Raw genomic sequence first — 20,461 nt, forward strand, 5'->3', positions numbered from 1 at the left:
GGTCTGAGATCAATCTGTAGGTCCTTCTTCCTTTCGTTGACTGATTCCATATCACAAGATGTAATTAGAATTTTAAATTTAGGTATTGTAATCGTTGATTTTATCCAATATCTTTTCAAGTTACTTCAATGTAAAATACTTTTAGAATTCTAAAAAAAAATCCCATTTTTCTTACTATCATTATTAATAGTACTCAAACATTTTTTTTATCAAATTAGAAAAAAGCTGTATTATGTAAGATCCTATAACTCTGTAATGTTTGTAGGGGAGCTGCCCTTTTAAGAATAACAAACATTCCCATATTGGGTTTACTTTGAGAGAGAGGGAAAAAATGTATCTAATGCACTTGTATCCCAGGTGTTTTAGATTTGTCACTCTAGAAAGCCTAGGCCAAATAATATAAATAAAAATTTACGAAAATATATTACATACTCCATCCATTCAATTAAAGGACAATAGCAGTGTTTAGTTCCACAATAATATTTTATTTTTTATTAAAAAGAAAAAGAAATCATCATTGTGTTGTTTAAAAAACTGAAATATATTTTATTTATACAACTCGATTCACTTTTTTCTCGCAAAAAAAAAACTATTTTGATAAATAGTCCTAAAAGCATAGTAAATTGTGGCGTTTAAAATTTTAATGCATATTAAAAAAAAAAAGTTACAGTTTACTTTTACATCAATAAAAATTAATCCTATCCAAACTAAAATTATATATATATATTTTTTTTTTTGTCTATCCTTGTTTAAATCTAAATCTCTTTCTCATAATAATGTAACGGTATACTCTATCTCTTTCTACTAATTTCCTAGAATGCCAAGTTTAGGTATCAGTATATTATATTGTTTTGGTGATTGTTGGCAAAGTTCAGTAGGATTTTTGGCACAGTTAAAAGATACAAGAAAGTACAGAGACAATTTTTAGTTAACTTTCCTCATATTATTTGACACTGTGTGTGTGTGTGTGTGTGGGGGGGGGGGGGGGTGAAATAAATTGGCAAACATTTTAACATATTTTAATAACAACAATAATAATATTATTTCAGATATATTTACTTAGTAATATAGAATTAATAAATAAATAAAATTTTTAAGTAGAATTTTAATTTCAGTTTTAGTTTAATTATATAATCGTAATCATAATTAGGAATGAATTTTATTCTCAGTTATATTAAAATTAATTGTAAATATAAATCTTTGAAACTCCTAATCTTTTACAGTCTGTAATAAAAATCGAAACTTTTTTTTCAATTAAAATAATCTTATTTCATTTTAACTGGCAACACATCTTATAATCTCTCATCCATTAAAAATGATAGATACAGATTATAAGGATTTAAACCTTTATAAATTGATTTGTTTTTTTTTTGTCTAGCAATAATTTTATGACATCTGAATGATTTTTTATTTATTTTTTAAAAATATGTTTAATTTTCCGAATCTGTAAGTTCCAATCTGTTCAACTACTGAACAGTCAGCAACCCCTCCAACAGCACAATGAGGATGATTTGTGATATGTAAATGAGGTGTAGTCTTTTACAGAATATGAAATAAAAATCACAAGATCATCCTTTAATCTAAATTAGAAGAAATTAAATAGTTATCTAAAAAAACATAATCTCTGCTTGATTTAAAGTTTATAAAAATCTGATGTGGGCACTACATGACTTCCTTGTACTCCTATTAAATTACATATACACATTTTTTTAAAATGAAAAGTACCTAAAATTTTATTTCATTAATAACTTTTGATATTTTTTCATATTTTTTATTATTGAATTATTATTTGTCGTAAAAAGTTGTTTTACAATCCGACGTTTATAATTATTAATAAGTCAATATATTTCAATTAAAAAAAAAAGGAGATGAAGTCTGATTCGTACCAATGTGCCCTTTCCCTTCTAAGATCCAAATATTTCATAACTCTGGAACCAATGCAATTAAGTACCACTTATGATATATCGTTGAAAAGCTGTCAACGATGGCTTATTACTGCAGTTAAGAAAAAGTCAATAATCCAAATCCAAACCTTGGATTTTGGGCTTTTTTTGGACACTTTTGGCAGTTTATTGTAATCAAAAAGGAAGGTGCACAACTAGATGTTACAGCAGTACTAAATACAAAATTTCAAAATTTTCCTAAAGGTTAGGAAAAAGTATATAAATTTTTTTGTAATGCTTACAGTTTTACAGATCCTAGTGGTGGAATGCTTAAAAATAATATCAATATTTTTGTATGTATATGATATCCGTTTATCAGTATATTCAATGTTATCAATATATTCAATGACTGTCTCCAAAATTGTTTTATTCATATATTTATTTATATAGAAAAATTAGCATACATTTAAATTTAGGCCCGTCTTCTTATATTCCACTAAAATATATTGAATTTATAAAACATTTTATTTGTAATATAATTAATTCATTATTTTTTTTAAGATTTATTAAAAGTACTTATTTGTAAATTTTTTTCTTAACATTTGAATGTGAAAATGTAGGGTATTGATATAAATCTCTACATAATTACTTTAAAAAGATATGTTAAAAACTCAATTAGCAAACAATATTTAATGGATTATTAATTATTAATGAAAACAATAGCTACAAATAACAACTCTTAAGTAACTAAAAATATAGAACGGATGGATAAAAAAAGGTTAACTGGAACACTATTTAAGCTCAACTCAATTCAAGAATTTGAATTTATTTTTCTTTATTCTGGTTCATAGAATGTGGAAGAAAGTTTGTTAATCTAAGGTGAAAGAAACTTTGATTTTTTAAGGGACAGGTAGAATAAGTGAATAAGTATTTTGCAATCAAAGCTTAAAATTTCTTGTGATGACTAATCTGAATTCCTCATATAATAATATTTGTTAAGTACCATCTTTCTATCCAAAAATATCAGTAGGTCTGTCTTTATAATCAATAGGGTTCTGTCTTTATTCTGATTTTAAGAATAGGAATAAAATTGTTTTAGGTTATGTACTCTGATTTCAAAATAGAATTATATAATATTTAACAAAACAGCCTGTTTATTTTATGAATTAAAATTATACAATATATTACGCTGAAGACAGTTGTAGTGACTCATCAGATATTTACCCATGCAGCACTCAGGGTTTGTAAACTGGGCCCGATAATGTCAGTTGCTTTAATTATTGTATATTTTATATTACTTTAAATGCCTTTATTTCATTGACCATATCTAATTCTTGCCCCTGATTAATAGAGGGTATAAAAGACGACCTCCAGTAAAGCTCATCAAAGCTAGGAACGGAGGGGGTGGTGTGGCGACCAGGATAGTCACAAGGCGAGTGTCTTCCTCTATGGTATTCAGAATGTCCCATGAACAAAAATAATGTTAGAAAATATAATCACCTGATAGCCAGTAAATTATCTCTGCTACAGAGATATTAGTGAAATTTTATCTGTTACAGTGGAACAAGTAAAATATATTGCTTAATACAGGAATGTGTAGATATAAAAGAGAGATTGCCATTATAAAGAAGGTTGTTAAATCACTATTGCGATGTGCATATTGATAGAAATATTTTTAATGGTTATATTTTAAATAAATAATAATTTTTCCATGTAGTTAATTATAGTACTGTATATGCTGTCTCCTTTGTCAAGGAAGTCTTGAGAATTTAATTTAAAACATAAAACTGGTTTAATGTATTTACATGAAGACATATTACTAGTTATTTTTTTCAATATTTTATTATTGTCAATCAGTAAAATTATTGTAGCAAAGAGAATTCTACTTAATAATAAGTTATTTCATTATCTTTCCTTTCTTTTTTCAGTAAACAGAGTTGCCATTTATCAATTCAGTCACTGAGCTCTGTAGTCGGTTAATGTACTTTTAGTGTTGAGGAATGTTTCTGGTAACTAAGTGTATCAAAAATACTTTGTGATTAGCAAACTTTTTACAGAACCACTAACAAAACATTCTGTTTGTGACTTTTATGCAGCCCATATAATTTTTTTTTGTACTTTAGGAGATCTTTTGTTGTGACTGAATTTTTTTCTGTTTTAGGAGATCTTAATGTTGGAGTAGTTGTTTTATTTTGTACTTTTGCAATTACATTGTTAATGGTGTTTGGTGCAATCAGAGGTAAACCATTGTATTTGATGCCTTTCTTCTGTTTACAAGTATTTGACTTTTGTATTGCTAGGTATGTATGTTTTTTTTTTAATTTAACTATTTTTTTTTTTATGTTAGGTATGATAAAATATAATGAAATGCACCATGAATAGTATATACTAGGTTTATGATTAAATAGCTGTATGCTGCCTGACATGAGATGGAAGCCAGTCCTGAATGAAAATTTGTTACACTTACTAGAAATAATGAGAGCAGTAAAGTTATTCCTGGTCCATTTTTTCTGAGCTGAATATTTTGTTGCATCAGCATATTGAGCTCACTGAAATACTAGTGATCAGCTCTGTAAATCTTCAAATGAGAATTTTATTTTGGTTAACATTGGGGCAATTCTCACTGGTGTTTTTGTTTGGGATGAATTATAGTCATAAATAATTACTAAAAAAATTTTAAAAATTTTTGACAACTAGAAAGTAGAAAAGGGGAAAAATGACCTGCTAAAAATTTGGTTTGTGTGTGTAAGTGGTGTACAAAACAGAATATCAGGGTTTTAATCTGTTATAATATCTCTCAGAAGAGGTGTACAGTGTTGATTTAAGGCTAGAATCAAGCAGCAAAATAAAAGTTTTAGTTGCGCTCATGGCCATAGATTAGTATTGGTTCCTTATCTTTCTGCTTGATAGTGCCACTAGCAAAGTTTGTGACTCCTATACAAAAAGCTTTCTGTTTTGCAGTTTACTAAATGTGAATCTGTAGTTACAGTTTAATGTACGTTCCACAGAAAGTTTAATTGTGAGTGACAGTAACATTATTGATGGCATAACTGTATAATGGAGATTGATCAAGATGACAGAAGATGTATGAGAAAAATGTTAAATGTGCAAACTATCAATGCCGGTAATTATAGGGTGGAACATTTAAAAAAATGTTTACATATTTCTCCATACCATTCACAGCTGTTATAGGCTTTGAAGCCTACAGGCTATGCTGTGGAGTGCTGACTTTGCAGTTGAAATGTTACAGCATAAATATAGCAACTTTTACTAGAAATGTTAACACACATTATGTCTGTATCTGGGGATCAGAAAATCTCCATGAGCTCTTACATTGACAGTAGAAAAAGACCCCTCAAAATAATTTTTTTTTTCTGTACGTTATCCTGGCAGTAAGTTTACAGGACTTCTTTTTTTCACTGGAGCATGTGTAACAAGAGTTGCTGCTGATTTGATTTACTATATATATCAAATGCAAGATGAACCAGAGAGTTTTAATAGGCAACAAAATAGTGCACCACCTCACTGATATATAAGTTTGATTTGAATGACAGTTTTCCCGAACTGTTGAGCCTACTACTTGGTGGCCTCCAGGGTTGCAGAATCTGACCTCCATGGAATTTTTATAAAAAGTTCTGTGTGAGCACTTCGTCTTTCCATTATTTCAGATGCTGGTAAAATACAGGGCAAACTCCTCTCCTATTGGTTGGAGGTGTGTGATGAAAGGTGCTCATAATGAAGACTTAGGAAAAATTTTTTTAATTTTTCTTTTAATTTTAAGAAAATAGATTCATTACTTTTATCCTAGCAGCCTTATTATAAAACATCTTTATCTGTCTACTACTATTAAATAAATCTCCGTGCAAATATCAGAATCTACGGAACCGATTTCAATGAAACTTTGCATGCTCATAGCAGGCACTGAACAGAAGAAGGTTTTCCACTTTGTTTGATATCAATATGTTCAAAAGAACCAGAGTTAATAAAAATGTTATTCACTTACCTTCTTGACACACCCACAAGTTAGTTCCACAGTACACCACATTAATTGTTCTGCCCCTCTGTTGCCATGATTGTCATACAGTTTCTTCAGTGGCAGAGTTGTTGATTGAAAAGTTTTATGGACTCATTAGTCTATAATTTTCCATTTCAATTTAAAAGACTCCAGTTCCAAGTTAATATATGTTTTGCATTGTCTATCAATAAGTCACAAGGTCAATTTATGTACAACTGGTGTAGATTTACGAGCCTCGTGCTTTTCTCTTGGGCAGTTATAATATGGCATGTTCTCGAGTATGCAAGAGCAGTGAGCTGTTTATTATTGGCTGTGATAACAGAAGAACCAAAAATGTAGTTTATAATGAGGTGCTGGAGTAAAATTATAGATAAATACTTTTCATTATTCTACAGAAATAAAGATTTCATCTATTTATGAATTGTGTTACTGCATGTTTATAAATATTTCAAAATTATCAAATACTGATTTTGTGTATCAAGGACACATGAATGACAAATCTCTTAACTTAATAGTTTGGATTTTCATAAATCATAATAAGAAATATTTTACATATACAATTAGCGATTTATAAACTTGACAATTGCTACAACAATCATAGTTTCTGTGCGAAGCTACAGGTATCTGCTAGTTTGCTTAATAAAACAGCCCATGCAAGTATTTTTTTCTTTTTTTTTATGGTTATATTGCTGTGACTAATAAATTCTAACATCATTTATTGAAACTGCAACTGACATAATTTAACTTTAATGATTTGGTGGAATCACTTTATTAAATTATACAACATTGACTGTGGTACATTAATCCTTAATCCACACCATTCATTCACTTGTCTATCTTTCTCTATGAGAAGCTCTAAGTGTTAACAGATAAATTGTAAATGATGCCTTACACTGAATGTAAGATGCTATTCCATGATTCACATTAGTTTCTCAATCATCACTTTAATATTCTTATTCATGTATTTCTAAAATATTTTCAGAATTTGATCTTATGCTTGTGTTATACTAAGAGATATATTTTTTTTACAGTTTGACTGCTATTGGTTATGTTTGTTATCTTCCTGATGTCCATCGTCTTGTTGAAGAATGGCCAAGAGCACCATTCAAAAGTGAATTATTACGACTAAGTCCACAGTGTTTATCATTATTGGTTCTGTTCACATTTATGCTCGCTATGCTTGTGAAGGTAATAATTCTCCTGTTAATATAAAATAATGTTTATCTTCATTTAATTTGATATTAAATCATTTGTACAAACTGTTGTAAATCCATGAGCTTTATTTATTAGATTTGTGTATTAATTACTTTGACAAGTCTTTTTTTTCTGTTGTGGATTTTTCTATTTTTTTTTTTTTTTTATAGTTAATGTTTTTTAACATTGATATTTCATGCTACTGCATAATTAATTGGGATCTTTAAGACCAGTTATTTGAATGTGAATGTTGTGTTAGGTGTTGTTGATGTTTAACATTTTTTTTTAATTTACTAATTTTAAATTTACTAATAAATTTATTTTAATTTCCTTTTGTAATCTATAACATACTTTGTAGTACTTCTTGATGAGGCTGTTTATTTAAACTTTTTTGGGTGTTTTTTTTTTTTTTGTATAATTTTCATATTTCTCTAAAGATTAAAAAATAGGGATTTTGTTTTATTTGCTATTTTAGAAGGATATTTAATGTATTGGTTGTAATTACCGAGTATACTTGAATAAAATTCTTTAAGTGCACCTGAAATAATATTGTTTGTAGCAGTTTATGTAAATTATGCAAATAGTCATGAGCATATATTTTTTATTTTTAGCAGATTTCCAAAGAATTTGGTTATTGCTGCTGCACCTGGTCAGGTTTGTATATATGTGTATGAATAAAATTTTGATGAAAACTTAGTGCGATGATGTAAATCTATTAGGAATAGATCTCTATTAATTTTCAAGCGAATTTGAATTAAGAACCAAAAAAAGACTGAATTTTCATTATTTTATTTGGATCTCGTGCGCTTAAACTAATACTTTCATAAAAACTACAGCTCCATTTAAACATAATCAAATATGAAGCTAATTATTTTAAAATGTATAATAGATATTTTTAACATTTTAACAACAATAATACAGAAACAAACAAAATAATTTCTTAATATTTAAAATTACAAAAAAAATAGTACTAGAAAATTATTTTAGAAACGGCTTTGGGTAAAATGTACTATTGTGTATTTGCAGTTCAACTTTGTATTTAATTCAAATTAAATACAAAATTAATTTGACAATTTATACCAAAATTTATTTGACAATTATAAAGACCAAAATGCAATAATGATTTACTAAAAACTTTTTAATATAGTTATAAAAACTAATGTTGAATTAACAGTTGGATAACAATTGAAAAATAAATAATTCACTCAGTGTAAGAATTATTTACTTTATTGTTTACAAAAGACAGTGTACACTTTAAAAATGAATAGAATAATGTCACTTTTGTTCATAAATATCTCGTCGAATTTCTTGTTTTTAACGACTGTCAAAATTGAATACTCATGAAGCATTCTTTACTCATTTGTTACCAAAGACTTACTCCAAATGCTCTGCACGCAATGATTGCTTTTATTGCACACTGAACTGAACTTAACTTGAATATTGTCTGTTTGTTAGTCCCCAGAAGTACTTATTCTGACCTGCAGTACCAATACCCAACCATACTTTCGATTGTTTAAGCATAATAATTTTCATTGTCTGCAACTTCTACACTTTTCTGTAAGTGTTTTTATAGAAAGAATCCCTTTATTGTTTATTCTAGTTTCTTCTTTCTTCATTTTGTCTTTCTTTCTGGGAGTTATTCTACCTGTTACAGTAGTTTTAATAAAACTGTATGTGCTATGATCTAGCATATTTATTTATATTTACATGGAGCTGTAGTTTTCATGAAAGCATTAGTTAAAGTGCAGGATTTAATTCAGTGGTGACAGATAACGGAGAAGATCAAACCCTAGTTTAGGTGAATGGTATTTTCCATACTACTCATACCTTAAAAGAACTAACTTTTCAGTATCAGAAAAATGTTCAACATTGACTAGAAACAATTCTTTAATGTGGCATGTAAAAAAATTGTCTTTATTATTAAAAACATTTCTACCACTTAAGTTTTTAATTTTTTTTAAAATAAGCTTAAAATATTATTATTTGATGTAAATACATATTAACTAAATTAATTATAGACTTATATATGCAAGATGTGTTTTTAAAGTCCTTTTTGAAATAAAACTGAAAAGTATGAACAAACTTTATTGCTTGTGTGTAAAAAATGTTTTTATTTATTTTCTATAGCTGCCTTCAGCTTCAACATATTTTTGTAGCATTTCAATAACTTCATTTCCTCTTCATAAAATTCTGCTATCAGTGACAACCACGCAGTAATGCTATTTTTCATCATTATTTCAAACCCTTATGAAGCAAGTCGCTGTTTAAGTTGAAGAAAAATAAAGTAATCGCTGGTAGCCAAGTCAAGACTAAGGGTGGATAATTGAAGATTTTCCAGTGATATTTTTCTGACCGCTTCACTGTCTGATTTGCCATGTGAGGCTGGCCATTGTCATGAAAAAACAAAATCCCATGGCATAGCATCCCATGTTGTTTGTTTTTTTTGTACTTCTCTAAAAATTGTTAACATTTTACAATATGTATTGGCATTCACAGTAGTTCTGTGATCAGTAAATTTGTCAAGCAAAGACACCCTTTTTGTCTTAAAAAATAATAACAATATGCTTCTTTACTGAAATTCTTTTCTGAACTTTTTTTATCTTTGAGATGATGAATGTCAACTCAACTGTTGCTGTGTATTGACGCTTGAATAAAAAAAACCTGGTTTCATCTTTAGTAACAATGCGATCGAACAATTCACTCTTATTTTCAGAATGCTGCAAAAATTAAAACTGCAACAAGACATTTTGGCACTCACCTAGCACCCAATTTTTTGGCGAAAACTTACTAAATCAAAGATTGAAAAACATCAAAGACAATTGTAACATAGTAAAACCACCTATTTTCTCAAATCTTTTCATCAAATTTTTCAACTAAATCATTAGTAATCTGTTATCACCAATGGCCAGCCCACTGTGTTCTCATCATGAACTTTGTTCACACTTTTTAAAATGAACTTATTTATTTTGGCGATATACATAATTTTCAGCCCATAAACGTCACAAAATTGCATGTGAATTTCGGCTGCAGAATTTTTTTTTGCTTCAAAAATTGGATTATTCTGCATACTTCACACTTAATGAGATCACAAATTATTGCAATTATAAGTGGATTAATATAAACAACAAACCACAAAATGACTAAGCACCATCTGTTAACAATGTGTGTGTGTGTGTGTGTGTGTGTGTGTGTGTGTGTGTGTGTGTGTGTGTGCGCGCGCACACTCAGCAAATTCAACATGGACTTTAAAAAAACACTTCATATGTGTTGATATTATCTGATAGATGTTCAAATAAATTTATTATTTTTCATCTGAATTAAACTTTATCCACTTTCTTTACTGTTATTACTTAAAAAAATATTTTATTCATAAGTTTTTAGACTTTTAAAACTTTTTGTTGCTTATTCATCAGTTTTTAGAAACTTTTTGTCACTTACACTTCAAATAATTATAATGGTATATATTTATCTGAAAAAAATAGATTTCACTTGCTTTTAATTTCATGTAGATCATTAAAAATACTAAAGTTCATTTTAATAGCCCCTACTAAATGTCCGTTATACGTTCATGTTGTAAACTTTATTCCAAAATATTAGCAAGTTAATTAAGGAAAAGATGTTTTGAAGTGGGAAAGTCTACAGTTGATCAATCCATATTATTATTATTATTTATTATTCAGGGCATGTTTTTTAAAAATATTATTTATTTTTTCTTTATTTAGAAGTTTTGGTTCTGTGCCTTATGAATCAAATTTAGATCGTGCAACAAGTAGTAACTGCAACTTTAAAACCTGAAACCCTACCATTATTATTATTTTATTCAACAGCAAAGGCAACAACCTTGTTGAACATATTAAGATAAACAAAAGAAAATATACTGTGATTCTTTAATAAAAAAAGTTTTACATTTTATTTCTCTTATTGCGTTTCGCGTAATTTTAGTACTTGTAATTTAGACTTCAAGTCTTTCTTCTACAAAAAGAAAAATTAAAGCATTTTTATTACTGATTATGAAAAAATAAGTTGCTGTGTTGTTAGATTCTACAGAGAAAAAAATGAGATGTGTTTAAATTCAAGTAAATTTTTAACAGTCAGTTAAATATAATATCCATAAATTTGAATGTAAAATTGTAAAAATGTTAACTAAAAAAATATTGTTTTGTTTAATAAAGTTTATTTTAGTGTAATCCATAAATAAATATTTATTGTAGAAACACAGTGGAATATAAAGCCATTACCAATCTCATAATAGATAGAACAATAACAATAATATTCAATAATTAGGATAGTATAATAACCTGCAATTAAAATTAATTAGGATTATAGTAGAATTTTATGTTATTATTTTAGATTGTGTATTATATTACAATTTCTACAGCGTTAATAAAAAATTGCACTATATTATAAATATAAAAATATTGGTCTTTCATATAATTAGAATTATTGATTAAACCGTAATATGAATTATTGACTACTATGTAATTCTACTTAAAACAGTTGTATAGTAATTGGCAAAGAGTATTGAGAAATTTATTAGCATTAAGTAACTAACTAATTCTAAATTGTATCCACATTCCTAGTAGCATGATTATAGAATTGTTCAATTTCTTATAAATATTGTAATTTTCTCTAATATTAGACACTGAAAAACATAGATGGCTGAAAGGTTCTGCCTATAATTTAACACTCTTTTTAACTAACATACAACATTCATAAAGTCTGAGAACTTTCTGAACCTTTTAGGCCTAGGCCTAATAAAGAAAACACAAGATTTTCCAATTTTTTTCAATTTTATACATTTAGACCAATGATTTGGAACTTTTTTAATACCCTCAATATAGTATTATTTGTCCAGCTCTGAAAAATTAAGTCTCTGCATTGACATCATCATTTGAAGTGCATCTTTGTCCAGCAAGGCATTTTGTCAGAATTGGGAAGAGGAAGTAATAGCCAAATTTGGTAAATATGGTGCATGTGCAAACACTTTGAAGCTCAGATTATGAAATCTCACAGCAACAACCCAATAGGTGTGAGCAGGTGCGTTATCATAGTGAAAGAGCGCCTTTTTGGGCAGATGTGGACTTGTAGCCTGAATAGTAGCACCATTCATTCAGGGTTTACTAGAGATACCTCATATTCCCCTGTGAAAAGAGTCTAACCTTTATCCATAGTCTGTAAACACTGCACCACAGGATCCTAAAAAACCAATCATGACCTGCAGGTGGAACCATTTGCACTTTCTTTAGCACACTTTCACGGGTCCTAACCACAGTTCAGACTTCTGTTTGGTTTTTTCATGTTGAAGAAACTCAGCGGAATTGCATTTAAAAATCTAATACCCCTGAAAACTGTTCAGTTGAATGTGTTTTTGATGGACATTTAACACAGCACACATCAAGCAGAAAGCTTTATCGTTATAGAATATAATATAAAAATGTAGTGAAAACAGTATGTTGATATGTTTGCAATGTCAGCAACCATCAGGTAGTGATCATTTAATATGGCGTTGTGGACTTTTGTGACAATTCCATCAGTCATAGTGGTTTGTGAGTGTCCTGAGCATCCATCATCTTAGTAGATGTGTGACCATGTTTTAATTCAGTTGCCCACTACTTTTTTACCATCAAAAATGAAGGGGAAGAAGAATTCTTTAAAGTGGAATCTAACTTTTTGTATGTCTGCTGGGTTTAAACCTTTTAAAACTGCTTAAACTGTAAAACTTGTTTACTTTATTTGTTCGCTGCAAACAAGCAACTGCATCTTTGTAGCATGGCTAAAGGTTAATATTTGACAAATAGTCATTTGGTCATATTTGGCAGTATTTCTGTATCCGGTTGCAAACTTTCCGAATGATCGTGGTACATTCTTAATGTATGCTTTCAGGTCTACGTCTAGTTAGTTTAGTGATAGATTCAGCTAGATTAAAATAATTAATAACACTACTTTACTCTATTCATTCCAAACTGTTTTTGATAAACGGCATTGAAATCTACACATAAAATAATAATGTTGGGTTTAAATTAGATATATATATTCAGTATTCAATTTAACAGATCAGTACATCCCTTGAATTCTTCCTCCATTCCATTTGACATATAATGCTGTAACTGAAGTGTTAAATATTAATAATTTCAAAAGACATTTCCACTTGACATAATGTTACTTTCTATAATGGTTTATGAGAAACGCTGTATTTCATGTAAATCCAATATTCTCCATCTTGGCCTATCAATAATGATTAAAAATATTTAAGCATTAAAGCCAAGCAGGTTTCTTTTGATCCGCTATTCAACTTAATATATATCATCAGCATTCAGATCTCATAGATAATTTTATTTGATAATTGTAAACATTCTGACTGAAGGTGATAATGATATTTCAAGTTGTTGGAACTGTTAGTGTAATTTGTTGCTGAACACCAGTGTTGAAGAGTGGAATTTGATCAGCTGTATCACTGTGTTCAGGGATTCAGCTGATAATTATTTTGTTGTTTCTCTTAATTCAATTTGTAAGTTTAGTGTTATATGACACAGTTTACTTCACCACAATACCATATATAATCATTCAAATCAAATATAATCATTTTTATATTTTCCAAATATTTTTTAACTTACATTTCACCATAGTTCATGAACTATGAAAATTAATCTAATATGATCAAATTTTTGTTGATTTCAAATTATGGAATTTGAATGAATTAGACATCCATTCAGAATAAGTGGAATTAGATTAGTTCAGTAATGTCAAATACAATAGTTTGTTTTAGGTGTAATAAAAAGTTTAAAGTATCACTTTTGTAGGACATATGTACTTCATTAATGTGTATGGGAATAGTAAATCAGGTTTGGTTAGATTGGCAGGTACTGTACTTTTTCAATTTCGTCTGCATGGTTAAACAATGTTAACAGAAGACAATCATTGTCATTCTATTATGTCATTTTTACTGGGAATCAAATTATACATACTAATATGCCAAAATTAATGTTATTTATTTTTTTACAAAACTATTCCAAGTTACATCATTTTATGACAAGATTTTCTTTTATTGCTGTTTATTGACATTGTAATTCTTCGGAATAAAAATGAAACACTATTTGTTTTGCCTAATAAGAAGTTAAAGTTTTGCCTAGAGAAGTTAAAAGAACCAGATTTTCTTTTTTATTACTTAGGCTGTTGTGTTATGATGTAAATTTATAACAGCATACAGCTGCTGTATGAGAATTTATCACTCTTGCAGATTTATGAGGAAATGAACATTTTAGCACCAAAACATGAATACTCATTTTTAATTTCAAAAATAAATTAATTTATTAAAATAGTTTAATTGATACTGGAAATATCCAGAATTCACGTAAGCAGCTGTAACCTCGCGTAGTAATGAATCCAATAATTTAACCTAATGCTTGAATTGCAATTAATTGATGGTTGGTGATAAAATTCAGATCATACTTTGTACTAAAATAAATTAAAACATAACACAAGATTAACACAAATTAAAAATTCATTAGTATTTTCACTTTTATTGCAATCGTTTGCATCAAAAAAGTCACGGAAACTAGCGACTAGCAAAAAAATTTTTAAAAATGGCCCAAGTATATGCAATTTAGATGATTTAATTTGCACATTGTCCCATATGGAAGGTTAGGAAATTCTAAAATTAGGTTTTCTTGTTTTTGAAACAAAGAAAAGCCAGATTTTTACATTTCACATGTATTGCATAAAATTTTCTTATGAAAACAAAAGAGTTTTATTGTATATGAAAAAATATAGATTAGATTGCATTAAGAGGACCAAAAATTCACTTACAGCAAAATGGGAGTGACATCACATAATCTCACAGTGTATTTGTTCAATATTTTTTTTTTTTTGCTTCAGTGTCTGGTAGAGCATGATAAATCTAATTATTTAAACTGGAATTGATCACTGGCAAGTCTTTGAAGTAAACAATAATCCCTGGTACATTTTATTACAGATTTAAATGCGATCAAAGTTGTGATAGTGTAGGTTGCAGAGTGTATATAAAAGTGTTAATTCTAATTAGTTAACAGAATTGGAAGAACTTCAGCCATCAGAAAATTTATTTATTTTTCCATTTACTTCCTGTTGAGTAAAAAGTAAGGTGGTCGGCCAGTTGTGAAGAATTATACATCATGAGGAAAAAATGGGTCGATTAAAACCTTTAAAACAAAAAAATGTATATACACTGTCTTAATTACACATTTCCTTTAGCATGTATTACTCTGATTAAAAAATTTTAATTTTTTTTCCTCATTGATTAAAATAGTATAAAACGAGTAAAATATACACAAGGAAAAATTTCACACGTTCATAGTTTTTTTAGTGTTTCTCATAAAAATTAATTATTTTATTTTATTTTTTTAAACACTAACTATGAGCGGGTGAAGTTTTTCCTTGAGTATATTTTACCGGTTTTAAGTGTAATGTTGTAGGTTGAGAAAATATTTTTTCTTGTTTTAGGCATATTTTATTGGAGTCGTATGGAGCTGTTACAAGTATTTATCACTCAGGTTATTAGCGTCACAACGCACTATACATTATATCGATCCTGATGTGCAAACTTTGCTGCCAGATTATGAAACTGCTATTAAGAAATTTCCCCCACCACCACCAAGTTATGCAACAGCAACTGCATCTAATGGTCCAACCTTGGCATCTGTTACGACTGCAACAATCGCTCCACCACCCTACATTTCAAATCCGTCACTTGTACCTCAAGTTTAAATTTTTATTTATAAGTTTGTATTAATAAATTATTGTTAAAACAGTATTGAATATTACTATTGAAACTAAATCGTAAAATTGGAAAATAAATTTGATGAGAAAAAATTAATCTGTGATTACAGTTCTTATCACTATAATATTTCAATTTTTGTTTATATTGTTGCATGAAAAATATGTTTGAAAAATGTAAAAATAAAAAAACATCTTTGTGCTGATTAAATATTCATGTTTTAATTACTTATGATATTTTCTTAACTCTACTGCATGAGGTGATAACATTTTGTTCATCGAGTGATTGTCAGATGTTTATTGGTTTATAATATTTTTCATTTACTTTGGGTTTTTCTCTTTCTTACAGGAAATTGGTTAGATTAACTTATCCGGTTTATGTAGATGTCTATTCTTACTGTTATTTACTTGCACATTCTTAGTCAATGGATACAGTGTTATTGTAAGCTATGTCTTTGAATTAAAGACATTAAGAAGTAGATGAATTAAAATGTGTAACAAAATTAAATTCTATTTATGTTTTATACTACAAAAACAAACTTCAAACATGAAGATAAATTACATTTACTCAAAACAGCTCTATTTCATGTTCTTTGTGAAAATAGCAATAAACAAAATGCTTAAGTTCAAACTATTATTTATTTGGTTATATGTAACTCATCCAATCATAGTTTTGATTAATAGCTTAATAAATAAAAAAATATATTGCACAAAATAATGGTTATAAAAGTTTTCTTATTGACACAGCTGAGAAAAGATTACAATTTTATTTTAAAAAAAGTTCAGTATGTTATATAACTTTACCCATGATAGCAATAGTAGTTAACAACTTTTACAAATCAAATAACAAACTATTGTAAAACACAGTACATAAAATTGCTTAACATAATGAAAGTATTCTACAAAAAAAAAAATGAACTTAATACAAAAAATATTCATCCATCTACTAATCCAAGTATTATTGTTCTAGATTTTATATAGGCAAAAGTTATATAGGCACTTTCCTGATCACCTCATGTTAGAAAATATTTATATATGAAAACATTGAAATAATATTTATATATATTAAAAATTTAATTTAACATATTAAACAATCCAGAGTAATGTGGAATATACAATATACTATGTGCTTACATTAATAAACAACTCTTAATAGAAAATACACATACTGTTAAATTACTCAAAGCCAATCATTTAATGATCATTCCTTGTTAGGCAGGTTTTATTTATTGCAGTCTACAGTCAATCAATTTTTTATTTTTCTTAAATGAATATAATATAAAGAAATATTTTATTTAATTTAGCAAGAAATATAGTGGTACTAACCGTAAGACGGATTGAACTGCCTGTGTGAAATTAATAACAATTTGCAACTAATTATTAACGATTTGCAACTAGAAATAATTTTCTAACTTTGTTGCCTATCTAAGGCAATGTTGCCTATATTAAGTCAATGGATTTTGTGCAGGTGTGGAATTTGCAAAGTACTAAAACCTACATTCTACACTGTACAGTTCTTGCTATTTTTTCACCCTATCTTTCCAGTATAAATTTATTTTTTTAAATATTCTTTTTTATATTCAAGATTACATTAGTTCATTACTATATATAAGTAAATTGAAATCTTATTTAAATGACAAAAAAACTGTAAAACGTTTTCAGCATAATTTAGTGGTCAGTTTTCAAGTTAATCTGATATTTTTTGGTCAGATTTCATAACGCTTGAGTATCTTCCATAAAAACAGAATCCATATATTCTGTTTAAACAAATAAATTATAAATATATTTTTCTGATCTAAAATATTAGCTATTTTCTTTAATTTTTGTAATACTATTAAAGAAGTTATTGGTGAAAAGCTGTAACAAGGTCTTTTATGCAATATTAAATTTTCATTATCTTTATTGTATTCTGCTGGTTAGATATATTGATTTTTTTTCTATGACGCATTCACCAATATAGTTTGATTTATTTAAATTATTTACTAAGTCAGTAGTCAGCAGGCTGACTTAATTCAGTTGGGTATAATAATTAATATGTACATTTAATATAAATTAATTTATCAGTAAATATTTGACATGTTTGCAAGATTTTCTTTTATTAATTACTTGTACCTGTGTAAGCAGTGTTACCCATTTAAAAAGAATAAGTTAAAAATTTTAGCCTTTCATCATGAGCTTATCACAAAGTTGCTTCATTGAAATATTTTTCGCTGCTTTTTTTCTTTTGGAACACTTTATAATGCACATTCTTTGTTATTTAAGTTTTAAATATCTACATAATTAGTAGACTGATTGTATTAAATAAAATTATATAAATTTCCCTGAACATGTAAGTATTATTATTATTATTATTATTATCTTGAATGTAGATTCAAAAAGTTCATTTTATATGTGTAATGTACATTAAGTGTTCCTGTTAGATTAATAGTAAATAGACTATTTTAATAAAATACCACAATAATAATTAATTTAATGTATAATTTTAATTATACATTAAACATAATTATACATTCTGTGTTGTTTCATTCAGTAAGTACTCGGATGTTGTAAATATAAAATAATTTTTTTCCTATCTATGGCTTCTGAAAAACTGCTATTTATAATATATGGTTTATTATTATTGATGGTAGTATATGTATAAAATAATATGTATGTATTCTAGTTATGACCCTGTTTATCCAAAGTAACAGTAATGAAGGCCTGATTTTCAATGAATATTTGTAATATCTTATTTTTACTATTGAAAGTTAAAATTAAGGAGTTTGTATTTATATGTGCATCGGGTAAAGTTTTGGCATCATCATTAAATGAGGTTCATATAGGCTGGAATTCATGTACAAATTTATTATAATTGAGATTTTGAAATTGGTAACTTGAGATTAATTTAACATTTTTTTAAAAGTTTTTTTAAGAAGTTTGGTATGGTTTAGTTTTGATTTCTATTTATCATAATTTACAATAATAAAAAATGTTTTATACTTTGTTTTTTTTTATAATTTATGTGTTATAACTATTATAGTACAATTCAGTGAGATTATGATTATAATGGTGCATGTCATTCTACTAATATTTGTTCTAATCATTGCAGGATGCAAAAAGGTTTGTGTACATTATACATTTGACCTTAATATCCCAAATTTTAATGATTTTCTAGTTTCTTACATGATCATTAGGAATCATTCTATCTTTCACATTGATAACTGAGTATTAACATGGTTTTATAGATTTGTCTAAACTATGTATATTGCTTTTTTTCTACTGATATCTGATTTATTTGGTGGAAGAAAACTATATTTCAGTATATTAATAATTATAAAAATGTATGTGAATATTATTTATAAAACAGGTAAAAGAGTTTACAATGTTATATGTGAATAATATCTGTCATTTAGTTTTATGTATATGAGAGTTATGTATTTTTTCTTTTATTCAGTTTTTTCCTTGTATGTACCTCTGTACTTTCAATTTGGTTTTTTTTTGTATTCATTTTCAATATGTTAAGCCTTCAGCCTTAAGTAGTTTTTTCAATAACAGTAAGACCACATCTTTACCACCCTTGCCATGTCAAGGTTGTGAAAAAATGATTTATTATGGTTATGTGCAAAGAGACATTATACTTTTTTCATTTCATTATTAAAATTGAATAGATAAGAAAACTTGATTGCATTTCAGTGTTTATTTTCTTAACTGGTGAAGAGTAAATATTATCTTTATATGCTTGCCAAGTAAATAAAAGATATGCTTTGTTTGATTCACATTGCATTGTCATTTTTTTACTTGGCCTATAATATTTTTCTTAAGAATATGTTAACAGTAATGTAGTAATAAAAGACCTATACATTGTTTCTATGTAAATATGCATGTGTGTTTATAAATATTCTATTGTTATTATTGAATACTAACCGTTTAAAACAAATATTTTATCTTCTTCATTATATTTATTTGATTCAGATCCATTTATATGATTACATGATACAAGGTCTTTGTCATTCCTAAAGTAATAAAATTCTGGTGTCATTTTTTTTCTTAATAGTGTAAGTTATATGACGATGAATGTTGTAAATATGTTTCAGTGATTAAGATTAAATAATTTTTACCTAAAAAATGGTGTCTCTATTGTTTTATTTTGTAGATTTACTGAGGAAGAACCAGTATAAAATACAGTGTATTTTTTTGTGTCCTTTTGTTGTGTGTGACTAATTTTTCAGGTTTGTGCTCCTTAGCTTTTATGGATTTTTCCTCCCCTTTCAGCTAGTCAGAGTTTTCAAAACAGAAATCTCAGATCTTATGTTTCTTTTGAAATTGTAAATACTGCAATTGGATACTTTTTCTTTCATTTTTACTTGTACGAAGTAAAGGAAGTATTGTGATCACAAAAAATGTTGGTTTCCAGATCTCAATGGAAATATCCATTTAGACAATCCCTGAATTCATTCTGACTAGTTTCGGCTTGATGTCTGCATACATGTGTAAATATATATATATATGTGTCTCACATAACTCAAAAATGATTAGCCGTAGGATGTTGAAATTTTGGATTTAGGATTGTTGTAACATTTAGTTGTGCACCTCCCCTTTTGATTGTAATCGACTGAACCAAAAGTGTCCAAACAAGCTA

General features: G+C 27.6%; 1 protein-coding gene across 4 annotated transcripts in view; it reads left to right on the plus strand.

The window, feature by feature from the left end:
* The window catches only part of LOC142323995 (lysosomal-associated transmembrane protein 4A), a 124,449-nt gene extending 104,501 nt beyond the window's left edge, over positions 1 to 19,948 (plus strand). For all 4 annotated transcript variants that reach the window (XM_075364474.1, XM_075364475.1, XM_075364477.1 and 1 more), the window contains exons 4-6: positions 4,045 to 4,183; positions 6,930 to 7,086; positions 15,571 to 19,948. In XM_075364474.1, the coding sequence (XP_075220589.1) occupies positions 4,045 to 4,183; positions 6,930 to 7,086; positions 15,571 to 15,834 (560 nt within the window). In that variant the 3' untranslated portion in view covers positions 15,835 to 19,948. The remainder of the gene's footprint in view (positions 1 to 4,044; positions 4,184 to 6,929; positions 7,087 to 15,570) is intronic.
* Positions 19,949 to 20,461: the final 513 nt, after the last annotated feature.

This window comes from Lycorma delicatula, chromosome 4 (assembly GCF_047948215.1).
Source record: "Lycorma delicatula isolate Av1 chromosome 4, ASM4794821v1, whole genome shotgun sequence".
In the NCBI taxonomy this organism is placed as follows: Eukaryota; Metazoa; Arthropoda; class Insecta; order Hemiptera; family Fulgoridae; genus Lycorma; species Lycorma delicatula.